Raw genomic sequence first — 15194 nt, forward strand, 5'->3', positions numbered from 1 at the left:
GCTCTGTGCATAAATTGAATAACAGCCTGCACCAGTGTGCCCCTTAGCCACGGCAGAAATAGCAGCAGGCACAGCAGTGTCCTGCATCACCATGCAAAGCCCATGGGCTGCCTCCAGACCTATGGGGCTTTGGCAGACCCCTGGGAGACCCAGTGTGGTGCTGGGTATTTATCTTGTATGGGTTTCCACCTGGGTTCCTCTGCTTGGGTAAAAGCTAGGGCAGATGTTTTGCAGCTCATCATTTGGTGGTGATAAGTTAATGGTTGATCTTGATCTTAGTGGTCTTTTCCAGCCTTTAGTACTCTATGAAACGTGGTTCTTGCTGTTGGCCAGTGTGCTTCAAGGGCTGTTCTCTCTCTACCTGGTGTTTGGGGCTGGTTGCAGGAGCTCCAGTGATCAGTTTTCAGGAGTTTTGGGTCATTTTTGGGTGCAGTGCCTTTCCTCAGTGACCTGCTGCCATACGGGGACCTTCAAGCTGAACCAGAACCTGGGCTTTGAGCACTGAGCACAGGAAAACAGAAACCTGGAGGGGAACTCTACGAAGAAACCTCAGCTGTTGGTGGCTGCTGCGTCTGTTTCGGGCCAACACTGCTGGGATTTTAGTCTGTAATAAAATAGTCTCTGTTGTGTCTTGGCCATCTGAATTATTACCTCTCTGGCACTTCATTATAAACACATTTTTTCCTCCTTGGTACTGGTTTCCTGCCATTTTATTGCTTTTAAGGTTCTATTTTTGTTTTATTCATCTCTTCCAATCGATAGGAAATATCCTGTTCTTAGCAAGCAGCAGAGGCAGACGTGAGTGATGTCCTTATGGGAAAGCAGAATAACTTTCAGAGCTTTTTTTGGGGGGGGAGAAGCTTCTAAACCCAGTTTTCAAAGTCTCTGAAGTTTAACAAACCACTGGAGACACTGCTTCATCTTCCACTGCCATTAGCTCCAGGAGTTGGTATCCCAGCATTGCACCAGTGCAGATCTGGGATGGTGTTTAAGATCCATCATATAGTAATTATTGTTGTTCTTTGCCATGACACTAATTAAAAACACCTAATGAGATTATCCCCACCTGTTCTCTAGGATTAACTTGATGGAGGAAATCCTGCACGTGGGTGTGGACGTGCAGACTCCTGCATGGCAGTGTCAGGAGGAAGGGCAGCCGCTCCAAAATTACTTTCTACAGGGTTTGCATGGCAAAGATATATTATTATTTTTTATTATTTTTATTATTTCCTCCCTGCACACAATACATACACACAGATTACTCTGACAGCAATAAAATGAAACAGAGAATTGAATTTGAAAATAAATTGTTGAGATGATGCAGCAGCAGACACATAGCTTCTTCCAGAAGAGTCTGTCCAGGATGGATGGGCTTTATAGCCAAATCAAAATGCAGCAGTAGAACAGCAGCAAGCTATTGACAAAGTTGTCAAAGCCTGTAGCTGGGATGCCAAGGTCTGTGCCCCCAGGTGAACTCAACACCAGGCCAGGTAAGGCAGAGAGAGAGGTTGGAGCCAATCCCAAGTCAGTAGACCAGGGCTAAAGCACAGAATGTTGTCCCCGGTTGCTCTGTGAACACAGGCATTGGGTTGTCATCTCTCTAAGCCTTGTGAGAAGTCTGTGAAGAGATGTGCAAACACAGAAAGACATGGATAGTGGTGAGAGTTCCTGGTTCCCAAGCTGCACTTCAATCCATCACTTTATAGTTGGACCTTTTCCTCAACTGCGGGGTTTGGGGCTGCATCTGCTGCAGTATCTGTATCCGGAGACTTTCAGTAGGCAGAAAGGTGAGGTCTGGTGATGAAAAGGATCCAGGCGAGTGCTTTACATGTTGGCAGAGTGGCCATCAAGTCCTGCTGAGGCTGCATTGCCACTTTTGTCCCCTCTTTCTCCTCAGTCTTAGTTTCCCTCCCCTCCCTTGTGTCATTTTCCTGCCTTTATCTATATCTATGGGGATATCTTAAGGGTATATGAAAAGTTACTGCTTTGACCCGTGGTGTGGTAAATGCTCTACTCCCTATATTCTTAAGCAATAATTTTATTAAATTGCCTCAAGGCTGGGTATGATGGGATTTTTTTTGTTGCTCTTTGATCTTTGGCTGTATTCTTAAGCAACAGTGTCAAAACAAGTCTGGCATTGACATCAGTGAATTTTGCCTGTAGATTACTTGGAAGTGAAAGAGAATGGATCCTACCAAGACAGTATTTCCGAATTGAAATGGGAAGAAAAATGCATTTTGGCCATCCTGTTAGAATCCAGATGATGTTCTCAGTCACAGTGTTTCTGAGGGCTGAAGACGTCTAATGACTGCCTTTTCTTGCAGCTGAATGAACATGAGAGGGTAAAACCTGATACCTTTGATTAAATCCATCTCTGGTGTGTTGCTGACATTGGAGAGATACGTTACTGTCCAGCAATGAAAGATCTGCCTACTCATTTTGAGTTTTTGTCACGTCTCTCCTATGGAGATGCTGTTGCATAGGATGGTCTGATTGATACAGTGGCAAAGATCAGGAGGGTAATAGCTTTGATGGCATCCTATGAAGCAGATCAAAATTTCCCTGAAAGATTCCGTTCAATTTGATATTAAGGGTCTGGTAACTCTCCAGGGATTCTTGTCTTTGCTATTAGGCTTATTGCTATTATAAAAATTAATGTTTGGGCTTTTTTTTTTTTTTTCCTGACAGGATATTCTCCAACATGAATGGAAAATAACTGCTACTTCTATCTCACACTCTTTTTCAGGGATCCTCAATGCATTTCCTTGCCATTGTTTAAGGAGCCTTTACTAAAAGCTTCTGGATTGTGTTTCTAAGTGGACAAAAGATTTGTATTCAAAATGCTTATAAAGGAGTATCGTATTCCTCTTCCGATGAGCGTGGAAGAATATCGAATTGCACAGCTCTACATGATACAGGTCAGTCTTGTTTCACTTGGGATCTTTGGGCACTGGGCTTTGTTTGGAAGAGTGGAGAATTGCTGCAGAAGGAGATATTTCAAATGTGAGGTTTTCTGCGTGCTTATAAAAAAGTGGGGGAGGAAAGGAATATAAACTCCAGTTATAAAGCCCTGAAGATCTGTCTCTTTTGTCCTTAAAACACAAAACGTCTGATTGACCTACCTGGCAAAATAGTGGCTAATGATTGGGCTATTCAAAGGAGGAAAGCACTGAGCCTAAGGGTCTGGGTACCTGACTGGAAGGGCTGTAGGGCTTGCACAGCCCCTGCTAGTGGAAGCAGTGTCATAGCTGTGTAAAACGTCAGCAGTAGAGTGTGCAGGAGAGGGATCTTATTAAGGAGGAAGAGTGCACCTGCTTTAACGAGGCTGAATGCTGAAGGCGTGCTGCTGAGTAGACTGGCTGCAGAGGGCTCAGTTGATGGAATGGGTTTGCTGCTTGCTTTTAGTAGTTAAACTGCTTGTTTAATTAACGCACAGTACTGAACTCTGCTTTGTTCACATGTGAGTGGTCTTGGCTGTATTTTAATGTCGAAGGACTGAGTGAGCCATTAAGACTTCATTGGCCCAGGAAAGTGTTTGAGAAACTGTGCATCCATCCAGCCCTGCTGCACAGCTGCTCTCATTTTCTAGTGCACTGATATGCAACAAAGTAAGGTTTCCTCTTAGGTCAGATGCAGTAGAGGGTGTGCTGGGAGGTGATGTCAGGTCTCTGACATCTTCCACCTTCAGAGGCTGTGGGCTGGGCAAGCTGCATCTGAGCTGAATGCACGTGTAATGAGCGAATGACTTCACTGCTAAGTGTGCAAGTGGAACAAGGGGAAAAGTTAGCTGTGCTTTATATTTGTCTTAGCTCAAATTAAAAAAAGTAACGAGTACAGAAAACCCATTTATAGTAGCATATGGAGTTTTTGCTGTGTTTTTTAGCATTTGGTAAGAATCTTTTTCAACTTTTCTTGAAACTGGTGGAAAGGTTCCAGCAGGCTTCAGTGGGAACTTTTCCTAGACTGTGATATCAAATGTCTTTTTTTCTTCAGTGTTATTTAAAAGTGGAGGTTTTGTCTTTGAGGCAAATGACAGGGAAAGAGCAGTGGGGAGCATAACTAGTGTTCTCTTCATAGGATGAGGATATGCTTCATGTCTGTCTTTTATTTTTCCTCTGAAATGTGTGGGGAGGCCACAGGAAAAGCAAGTTGTGTATGTTGAACTTCCTCGGGGGAACAAGCAGAGATATCTGTTTAAAACAGCAGTGTAGAGGCATTCCTTAGAAATTGTTGTCTGAAACATGCAGAACAGACAGATTTGAGGTATTTCCTGGGGAGAGGAGTGATTCTGAAGAGCAAAAAGTTCATTATGGAGATGTGTGTTGTGTACAGTACAGCATGATTAGTGCTGGAGTCACCAATCAGCCAAGTCCTGTATAAGAAGCAGTTTTCCAAGAGTGTAAAAGGATGTCACAAGTATTTCTCAAAGATATGCATACATATAAGTATGTATATATATCCATACAGTATTAAGCATGTACTTGAAGTTGATCATTTGTTTATTTTCAAGCCCACAAGGGAAGCTCCCTATTAACTCCAAACGAGTTGGCAGAAGGTTGCTCTTTCAAGAGCAGTCAGATCATTGTCCTGGACTTCAGCATCCTCCAAACTAAGTTTTCCAAAAGGACCTTCTCACTTGGGGTTGAAACAGCTGTCCTTGTGCAGCTGCCCTGGGTACCCTTTCTGTGGAATTGATCCCTCCAAGCCATGTTGGCAGAGACGTTCAGACTCAGACTGTAGTGTTATGGTCCCATTTAATGTTTTCATTGAGGTTTTTGCCTTTGCAATGGACAGTCCTTTTATATCTTTGCATGGGAGAGCAGTCCCTCCATCTTGCTTGAAGTCATAATAAAATTTCCACCAGACTTGCTTTGAACAAAATCATGCCCAGGTAGCAGAGGATCTTCCCGTTAAGCCAGAACAGACTGTACTCAAATTTACTGTACTTAATGGATGAGAGATTTAAAATTGTGCACTATATGGTGCTTTGTGCCACTTGTTAGGCAAGACATGCAATGAATCATTGTATCTCTGCCCACGTTGCGTTATGCTTGAAGTTCCCTAGGCTGGTTTGTAAACCTGTAAAAACTGAGAAGAGTGGCCTGCTGCTTCCTTTTCTTTGTTTCTCCTTCCTTTTTTTCTCTTATGGGAGGTGAGGTGGGGAAACGAGAAGTCTCTCAAGAATTGCTTCCTGCTAGCTTCTGAAATGTTATCTGCAGAGACACTGGTTTCAGTACTTTAAGGAGCACTTAGGTCTTTCCCTAAATGAGTTAATTTTACATTACAGCAGCTGGCTGAATGTACCTTTGAATTGCTTGAAGCCTAGCAGGTTTGAACCAAATGGCTTTTCTCTATTAAATTTTAATCTATCAATGTCACTGTTTTCACGGGTAGCCTCCCATGCAGTGTAGTCCGTGTGTTCAGACTGGGAGCCCTTGCTGCATTAGCCACCGAGCTGTCTTAGCTCTTCCGTGAGCATAAATTTATTTTTATTTTGTTTTCATTGCAGCTGCCCTTTTCTCTTTTTTGCTATCCAGTTAAGACATACTAATTTTTATATCTGAACTCAGAACGAACGATCTTTCTACCTGCTGAGAGATGCTGTTTTGGTGCAAAAAAGGCAAAATATTTCAAAACAGTGAAATCATTATTTGTATTTCTTTTCTAGACAATAGTTTTATACTCTAACTTTGTTCATAAAATCTGTGCACACATGAAAAATCCCATTCCTGCTTCCAAAGGTGAGATGTGTGTAGACAACCCTGACCTGCAGATGCGCTCACAGCACTGGGAGAGCAGCAGTCTGACCTGGGCAAACTGCAGCTCCTGTCCCCCCCATAAGCAGAAGCTCACTTGGAGTTAAGCGCTGGCAGCAGAGGCCTGAAATGAAGCACAAGCCATTGATGGAAGGGACAGCTTGAAGCATCTGCAGGGATTTCTTTCTTCCTGCAGAAATGCTGAACTAAGGACTCTGCTATGGATGTCTTTCCTGTACATCACGTCAAAGGCATGTGCAATATTTCTGCCTGTGTAAGGACAGTGAAGCCTATTGGATGTGAAGGGTAGGACCATTCTGTTTTTATTGTGTGATACTTAAGAGGCCCTTTAATAAGATTTATCTACATTTTTTCCTCTTCTGGATGTCCTGCATATTTGTGACTCAGCAGCTGTCCTTTCCTCCAACACATGCTTCCTTTTCTTGTTTGCTTAGGGAACGTACTTTCTGTGTGCCTCCCCCTTATCCCAGAAACAGCACACATCTTAATGTTAAATCTCTGTCTCCTAAAAGCTTGTATTCCAAGATCTGTATGTGTTTGTGGAAAGATCAGTATGTTATTAGCCAAAGGTCAGCCCATTTATCATCTTAATACCATTCATTACTGCAGTTCCATATGGCATGGGATCCTGGGAGGCCATAGCCCTTCTGACTCTTGCATAAGACGAGAGAATTCCTCATGTTATTAAATCTTATTTTTATACTGGTGTGTATAGCTGGCTTACTCTGTTATAAATAACTTCAGTCCTCTACTGCTCCACGTAGTTTTCTCAGTGTTTGTGACCTTCCTCCAAAGACAGGGAGCTTGAAAGATACTCATTTGGACCCAGGGATTGCCTTTTGGCGATGAGAATTACTTCCAGTTGCTATGTCATCATTATAAGCTAAGAACAGTAATACTTTGTCACCAGCTCTTGCTTCAGACCCCTGTGTGGACGTGGGCTCTCCTTGGATGTAGCTCTCAGGCAGTACCATCGAGAACAGACACCATCATTGAGCATGTTTGCAGTTTTTGAGGTGCAAAAGTCACGTCCCTTAAACTGTTAGCGATGCCTAGCAGTTGCCAGCAGGCTCAGCAGATGGTGAAGGATTGACTGAGTGGGTGAAAACAAACTAACCCTTCATCTCTGGACACTGAAGAACAGGATGGCTGATTATTTCTTGTTTCGTTTGCAGATGACTTGGCCATCTGGATAGACAGACACGTATGCTTTAATTTCAGAAGTAGGTGACACTGCTGAGACCTTGGGAGATGCATAGTTTCCTAAAAGCAGAAACCTGGTTTGAGGCTTGTCTGCCAATGCCCATGCTGCAGCGTTCAAAACCTGTGACTCCCAGGCTCTTTGCTCCTCCTCTGGTTTTCATAACCTTTTCTTTGTGATCACCGGGGCTTTTATCCCTGTGAAAGAGGAGGTTGAGATGCTCACAGTTGCATAGCTTCAGGAACAAGAGAGGGGTCTGTCCAGTGTTACCACGCTTGGTCTAATTTGCAGAAGTCAGCAGTAACTCCCATATGGGTGTGCATTTTGGAAAAACCTACTGTAATAGCAAGCATCTATTTTGCCTTTTTTTTCTTCTTCTTTTGTAGCCACTATCTTGAAAGAGTCCTTAAATTGGCTGTTATTCCACACCTAAAGGAGAAAGGATTGACTGTGGAGTAATGAGCTGTGATGCCTTGACAGTTTGCATGTTCATGCTCTCTAACAAAACTCAGTGATGCTGAGATAAGGATATAAGATAAATAGGATTTTAAACTTCAGATTTGTATTCCAGTATTTTAGCATATAGCCTATTAGTGAATTAGTTTCATTAGGTCCCTAAAATCTCAGAGATGCAGTCAGAGGATCAGAATTGATCTTGAATACTGAATTGAAATTTCATCTTGCAGCATAATAATGGGCAGCTTCTTTTTCCCCCCTTTAAAACTAGGGACAGTAATCCTCATGGACAGTGTCCGTGGGATGGTTAATATGGTGAGAAATCCATTTAAAGACAGGGGAGTAAATACTCAAGGTAAGATGAAATATTGTGCTGAAAGTGTAGCAGACATTTTGAAAGATGAAGCTTGTGGGGTAAACAAGTTTGAGGTATCTCCATAATAAAGTGATTCCTAATTCATGTGCCTCTGGCACTTACAGCCTTGATTCTGTAGGAGTGTGGCAGGTATCTTTGTAAGGTGGAGTGATTAATGAGTGGCCATGAGAACGATTCTTCTCATGCTTGAATTATTTATAGTGCTGCACAATTGATTATCCCCAAAATATCCTGGTGTTGTGCAAACAGCTTCATTAATTTCTAGACCTGATTCTAAATAATGCAGTGCATACAATATTTGTACAAAATGATGCTGTGTATATATCTGTCTTGCAGGAGTCTGCTGATGACAACCTGTCCTGACTTTAATTTTAGGGTTTTGGTGGTGGTGGTTTTTTTGTTTGTTTGTTTGTTTTTTAGTAATACATTTTGCATTGCAAGAAAAGGAGCCAAGTGATGGTACTGCTGAGAGGGTACAGATAACATGTGCTGGCTTGGGTGAGAATGGTCACATCTTCAGGATGAGGCCTTCTGCATATCCACCTTCATTCTGCTGAGACAGTCAGTGCTGTTGATTTCTGATCCATCAAAAATTAGCATCACTTCCAAATGCAGTGTTAGATGGGTCTGTGGAGGTGCTCTGTCGATCTGTAGAGCAAGTGAGTCTGGAGGAGTCTGGGCTGATGGTCAATCTGAGATCTTTGTGTGAAGCCTCCATATTGACAGAGTTGTCCTATGTGGTCACCTCCTGCAGTAGCCTGAGAGATGACAGTGCTGTTTTGTGGTATTATAGCCTGGTTTCTGCCTGTCTGGGCAGTCTGCAGATTTCTGCATGCACACTCTCTACAGCTCTCTCTCCTTTTAGCGCTGCCTTTGTTTTTGAGTAGGTGGTATGAGCACTTTAGACCAAGTTTCATACTGGGTAAGAGGCAATGTCCAGGTGAAACAAAGCACTGTGTGTTTCCCAGCTATTGATCAGGCTTAGAAGGAGGATGGGTTAAAACAGTTGCTCTTTTGTCTTTATTAATAAAACTATTGATGAGGTTCAGACTTCCTTCCCCTCCCTCAAGAGTTTCAGGTCATTCCTATGTGTGCAGCACAATAAGAAGTCAAAGTGCTGTGTGAAGCTTCACATTCTGATTACTGTCTTGTTGACTCAAACTAACCTTCCTCTGCTAAATAAGTATTGACGCTGGCCCTTTGTGTACTTTTTTACAAGCACTAATTGGATTAAAATAATTGTCATGCGTGAAGGATGCATGTTGGAGCGCAAAGGGCACATAGAAACCTCAGCTATGGGCACCATGGTTACTAGTGACATCACTTCGTTTGCTATTAACAGCAATGATTTGTGCACAGCGCTGAAGCCAAAGTGAAGATGGCCTAAACTAAGCCCAGTGGATTGCTGATGCAGTCCCATTGCCATGGAAACAGATGTTGCAGATTAAAGTTGCCTGCATTCTAATGCAATGCCCATGATATAAACAAAAACACAGTCCTGCAGCGTCCGTGACTTCTGAAAGGATGTGAAGAGTGTACCTGGAGAGAATGGGAAGTCCCATTGTAATTCAGCTCATGCCAAATTACCTGTGTGAGGAGATGCAGTAAGCCTTGATGTGAGTAACAATAACACAACTTTTGGGTTCCATGCTGTCCTCCAGCAACGTTCTTGGAGGACTGTCAGTCCTGCTTCATGTGGGTTGTTTCTGATTTGTACTTCACAAAGCACAGGTTCAAAAGTACTGTTAAAACCCATCCCTGGGGGAACAAGGTTCCTCTCTCCTGCCTCCTTTAATATTGTCTTTCCAATATAGCCATTAAGCCAACGCTCTGCTCCTGCAAAACAGGAGTAGAGGAGCTCACCTGCCTTCCTTGCTTCGGGGCTGCAGAGTGCCTGCAGTTTGTTTTGCTGCACCTAATTTAAGGTCCCTGCTCAAGCCCGGTGAAGGTTGCCGCATCATAGTTAATTTGCTCAAATGAGGCTTGGAAGATGTGCGTTCTGCACGTAGCTCTGCCAGCAGCTCTCTCTTCAGGTTACTTTCTCCCTCTTTAAAAGAGAGCTCCTTGCCGAGTCCCTGCTCTCTGATGTACAGCACTTGGCTCTCAGGGGTGCAGCCCTTTGTCTGACTGCAAAAGTTGTGCATACTGTTTTACTTTGGCAAACTAATGCATTAATAACAGTTCAGGTGATTTTCATTTTTAATTTAATTCGTGTCACTTCCCATTTGCTCTTAGATTGCGCTGTGCACTGGTAACAATTATGTCAGTTTTGATCAGATGAGCAGAATAGGTACTGTTTCCCCTTTCCCCTTCTATTCTTTTCCTCAGGTATCAGGTGATAGCATCCAAACTGAGTGCTTCAACACTTTGATGATATACATTTTGGGGGAAGATAATTTGAGAAGTGTATATTTTCAGGGTAAATCAACATTTTGTTTTCATAGTCCAAGTTTTGATTACCTACTGTAATGCTGACACGGTGCCTGGTGTGTCAGAGGTCTATCAGCAGGCAGCAGGTTGGTGGTGGTGAAAGCTGATTACTCATAATGAATTAGATGTCAGTTCAGATGATCGAAAAGGAGTGGTTAACAGAACACAGAGCTAAGTCATACCACAGCAGGAGACAGCTGAGGGTAGAAAGGATACACCCATGTGCCTGTTATCCATGTAGAGAAATCCTGTTCTGGAAAAATGTGTTAAGAATAAACCATGCATTAGTTTTAGGACCTTTAGGTATTTTCCAGCATCTCTATTGTTGGTCTGCTAGTTTTAGGTGCAGTTTAATTCTGGCTTGCAGCAGCTAGAACCGAAACTGTGCATCTGTTGTTGTGCTGTTTTTCATTTTTGGCGCCTGATTGCTGGGGTAGCCACACTGAGCCCAGATATGTGGCTGAGACTGATGGGCTGCATTGCTTCTAACCTCTCCCAGCATTTCTGAAAAGGGTTGTTGACCTCAAGGATGAGGGGGAAAAAAGGCAATTTTTAAGCACAGAAGTGAAGGGTAGAGAATTTCATTTCCTGCCGAAGTGTAATACTTGAATGTTGTGTCCTAACAACAAGATAATAAAAAAAAAAACAACCCCCGAGAGATGGGATCTTCTTGTGGGTTCTCTTGAGGGCTTTTGTTTGTTTTGATCTTGTTTGTTTTTCTCAACCTTTTACATCTTACCAGTATTTGTATTTCCTTTCTAAAACTGAGCAGAAAAACCCACCAAAACAGTCATGATTAGAGAAACCAGGTCTTAGAGGCTGGCAAAGACAGATCGGATTCATCCACCCTCAACAGCTTCAGGCATTTTGTTCTCTGGTGAGTTGTGTGAGGCAGTTGAGGCTTTCCGTTTCCCAAAGGACCAGACTGTTTTTAGGATCTTCATTGGCACTTGTGGTAGTCTTGAGATCTGAAACAAGGAAACCCAGTAATTGGTCATTGTTAATCTCAGCCTCCTTTGCCTCAACAGCACACACAAGTGTGTTAGAAGGATCGTCTGGGGAAATCTGCTGTCATGTTCTTGTTCGATGGATGCATAGATGCCTCTGTTTGCTATCCTTGTCAGCTGAAACCATCTACCAGCAGTAAGCTTCTTGCATCTGTGTCTAAATGGGATGAGAAATGCTGAGGCTTCAGCGTTATTTTAATGGATTCTCCCAGGAGAATTTGTCTGGTTAATAAAAGTGTCCTATTGCCTAATGGGAGCCGGGAGGAAAAAAAAATCTTCTGATTATTGTTTCCAGACAATGGCTTATGTCTTCATTATTCATGGACAGTAGGTCTACCGGGTGTAGCAGTGTCAGTCTTTGCAATCTGAATAATCTCAAATCAAAAGTGTCATGGGTCGTCAAAGTCAGCCACTGGCACTGGGTAAATATATTGCTGTAAAGCACCAGGAGACTTTACCATGATGCTGAAGCATGTCAGCTCTTCGTAATCACCGTCTGACTTATTTGGATTGAGGAGCTGAACTGTAAGCAATAATTGGTGGTAAACAAGGTAAGATTATAGTTGTAGTTTATTTTTTTGAAGCTAGAACAATGCTTGGGCTGCCCATCAGCACCATGCAGTGCACCCTGTCTTTACTCTTCTCTGCAGTTGCTCAAAGTAGTAAGTTACAATTGAAAAAATCCACAACTTTAGAAGAAATGAAACCACTTAACTGCTTGCAACTCTACTGAAGACTTTGCAGACATTCTGTGTATGGAGCAGAGCTTGTACGCATCTGTGCTGTACTCTGGAGGTGAAATGTGATGAACAGGAACCTGATGGTTTAGGATAATACCCTTCTTACTGTGTTAGCACCATGAGTTACTGTGCTGTTACCATCCTGGTGAGAAAGACACTCAAAGTCTGTGAAGTATCAAAGTAGTATCTGAGATGCTACTTATCAGAGCTAGTGCTATAAAGAAAGAGAGGATGGTACAGATGATCCTATGCCCCCTCCAGAGGCTGGGACCCCCAGGCTGTGCAGCATTGAGTGCTCTGATCAGCACACCATGCTGCTGCAGTCTGCGGAAGGGATCTGTGACGTTCCAGTGGTGCAATTAGCACTCAGAGCATGCTGAGTGCATTAATATCAAAGTAAATGCAATATAGAGTTAATGAGGCAGATTTTCTCTCCGTGAAATAATGCTGTGCAGGGGATGGCTGAGATTTGAGACTGCTTCCAGGCTGTGTGGCAAGGTTCACAAAAGCCTGGATTGAAAATCTTCTGTAAATGTTTGTCAAGCTTTTTTCAGCATGTGTAATTCCCCTCGGGCCTCTTGAAGTGGATGCTAGCCCATGAATGGATGCAGCCTTTTTCAAATTTAAGCCTCCTCAGCAATAGACTTTCACCTTATTCACCTTTCACACACCTCCAAAAAGCTGACCGGTGGATCTCCAGGCATGTCTGGAACACATGATAGAAACCAGGTTCTTCTGTAGTTGCAAAATGCAGCAATAGCACCCGTAGCACCTCCTGATGGTGTTTCTATTGCGTGTGGAGCTTGTGAGCACCGCTGCAGCATGGCCTGCAGGGACAGGTTGGATCTGAGTCACTCCCGAATAGTTGAGACATTCAGAGTGTTTAAGAGGAGTGGAATTAAACTAATTCAACTAAAAAGCCTAGAAAGCAAGCTTTGTTTCCCCAGCCTGACCTACACATTTCTCAAGCTGAATCGTCAACCTGGAGAGTTCTGTTGCCAGCAGCTGTCGTTCCTTCACTGAGCTGACCCTGCTGAAAACCACACAGACTGCATTCAACTCCTCATCCCACTCTGCTGGGCCAGGACGGCTGCAGCACAGCATTGCAGGATGCACTCCGTGGCATTTGCTGGGATCAGGGAGCTGGTCAGCCTGTCTTTGTTTACAGCCTCATGTCTCCCATTGTGAAGGACAGATGATAGTGGGGTTAGGCTCACCTGATGTGTGACCGACATTCACTGGAGTTATTCATGCTATGATTATTACGGTGAGGTCATGTGCTGTGTCCCATGCTATGCTGCTGTGCCAAAAGATTTATTTTAATAGAACCCTTTAAGTAACTGACATTCTTGCTAATCATGGTGCATCTGCTTCTCTGGGTTCCCTGTTATGAGTAATTTAATGCTATTACTTTAGCTAGAAGGGATCTGTGTCACCATCTGTCCTGGAAAGCTATTGATGGGGCTGTGCAGAACATCGAGTGTCATCAGCAGAAGAGAGGGACTTCTAAAAGGGATGACTAGATTTCCTGTTGTAATACAATATAAGGCGGTTTACTGTGATTACAGCTTAGATATTTTGCATAGGGGCCCTTAGGTACTCTTTGATGTTGGAAACTGTTCCTCAGATATTTATGTGGAGGGAAAATAGTGTTGCCAGTTGGTAGCAAATAGCAATAACACAGGCGGTCTACTAAGTAAAATCTCTACTTTTTGTAGGAGCGTGGTCTGTGAAGCCAACACTGACCCTAGTGCTGCACAGCTGCCTATCCCAGCAGATGAGTATTCTTTGGAGATGTATGCCCAGTGCTTCTCAAGCCAAATGTTTTCCTCATCAGTGGTTATTTTTTAAATGGCTGTTTACAGACCACTTCCTTGTGATAAGCTCTCTCCATGCTGTAGCTGAGTCACAATAGCCATGAAGAGGCTTGTGGTTGAAAAGCAAATTGCTCTTCACTCCCAGAAGTGGTGTACTTTCACAGAGCCGCTTGGGCACAGAGCATCAGACTGGTCTGTTGAGTGCGTGTTGCTGATGTCTTTATTTTATTCTCTCAGATGTGTATCTTCCTTTTGTCTCTATGACTGGTTGGGGATTGTTCTGTTTGCCATCTAACCTGGCCTCGTTGGTCCTTCCCAACCTCCCTGTGGCATGCAGCCTTCTCCACACACCAGTTGGAAAGGAGGAGAGCATACAATGCTGGGAAGCAGCCTTGTGAGGCTCGCAGGAAGTTTCCCTTTGGTTGTACCACTGTTCCAGTGATAAGCTGTGTTGTGCTTTGAGTAGAAATTGGCCTGGCTCAAAAGATAAACCGAGGTGCAAACTTTGCAGCTCTGATTTTTGTCATGCAGAGGTGCAGCTCTTTCTTCATATTCATCTAAGAAAATGTTCTTGCCATCCCATCATAGAAAATTGACAAGCAGGAGGTACATGTTGAGCTGGGACTCACCAAACATTTTCAGTTGACAGAAAGGTCTGTGGACTGGAGTTGGTTATCTAGTAAGACCAGAGGAAGACGCCAGCACTGTCTCAGAATAGGGTTTGGGGTTTTTTGCAGGTGTGTAGAAATGAGTAAAGCAAGAAAAAATCAGAAGTGGAATGCAAACTGACTTCCCCAAAGAGTGTTAGTTATTTTTTTTCCATCAGCAATGCAGTGGGTTCAAAAATGGAGTTGTATTAACCAAGAGCTGGGTTGATTCCCTCTTGGGGAGGTGACATGGTGTTGTCAAGGGTATGCCAGGTGTTTTGATAAAGGAAACAGTGCAGGAGACATCCCTGCCTGCTGCTGGGCTGTTTGATGGGAGCTGGAGTTGGAATCAGCAGCATCAGGTGCTGAGTGTTCAGGCTCAGAGCTGAAGGCAAGGCACAGGGCATTTCTGTGAGGGAGCTCTGAAAGGAAGAGCATCAAACGGTATTCTGAGAAAGAAAGCCTGTTTTAATGTCAACCATGGCTATTAAAATACATCTTCAGTGTTTTGGTTTTCCATTTCAATACAAGCAGTTGTGAGTCTGGGGACGCCACTCTTGTGCACAGGTTTGGCTTTGCATGCTCACAGCAGTAGTGAGGCTGCTCGGTGCTGTGGATTTCTTTTGAAATTGAAGAACTCCTGCATGTGTTTTGGTCCAAACCAAGGACCTGCAGATTTGACTTGGCACTGTTGATAACCGCGTTATCTAGAACGGTAGCTTTAAACCCAGCAGATCTGTGAT

General features: G+C 43.4%; 1 protein-coding gene across 1 annotated transcript in view; it reads left to right on the top strand.

The window, feature by feature from the left end:
- PITPNM2 (phosphatidylinositol transfer protein membrane associated 2) overlaps positions 1-15194 on the top strand; it is a 114732-nt gene that overhangs the window by 50057 nt on the left and 49481 nt on the right. The window contains 1 exon segment of the mRNA XM_019621017.2: positions 2747-2918. Coding sequence (XP_019476562.1) covers positions 2841-2918 — 78 coding nt within the window. The 5' untranslated portion in view covers positions 2747-2840.

Source organism: Meleagris gallopavo, chromosome 17 (assembly GCF_000146605.3).
Source record: "Meleagris gallopavo isolate NT-WF06-2002-E0010 breed Aviagen turkey brand Nicholas breeding stock chromosome 17, Turkey_5.1, whole genome shotgun sequence".
Classification (NCBI taxonomy): Eukaryota; Metazoa; Chordata; class Aves; order Galliformes; family Phasianidae; genus Meleagris; species Meleagris gallopavo.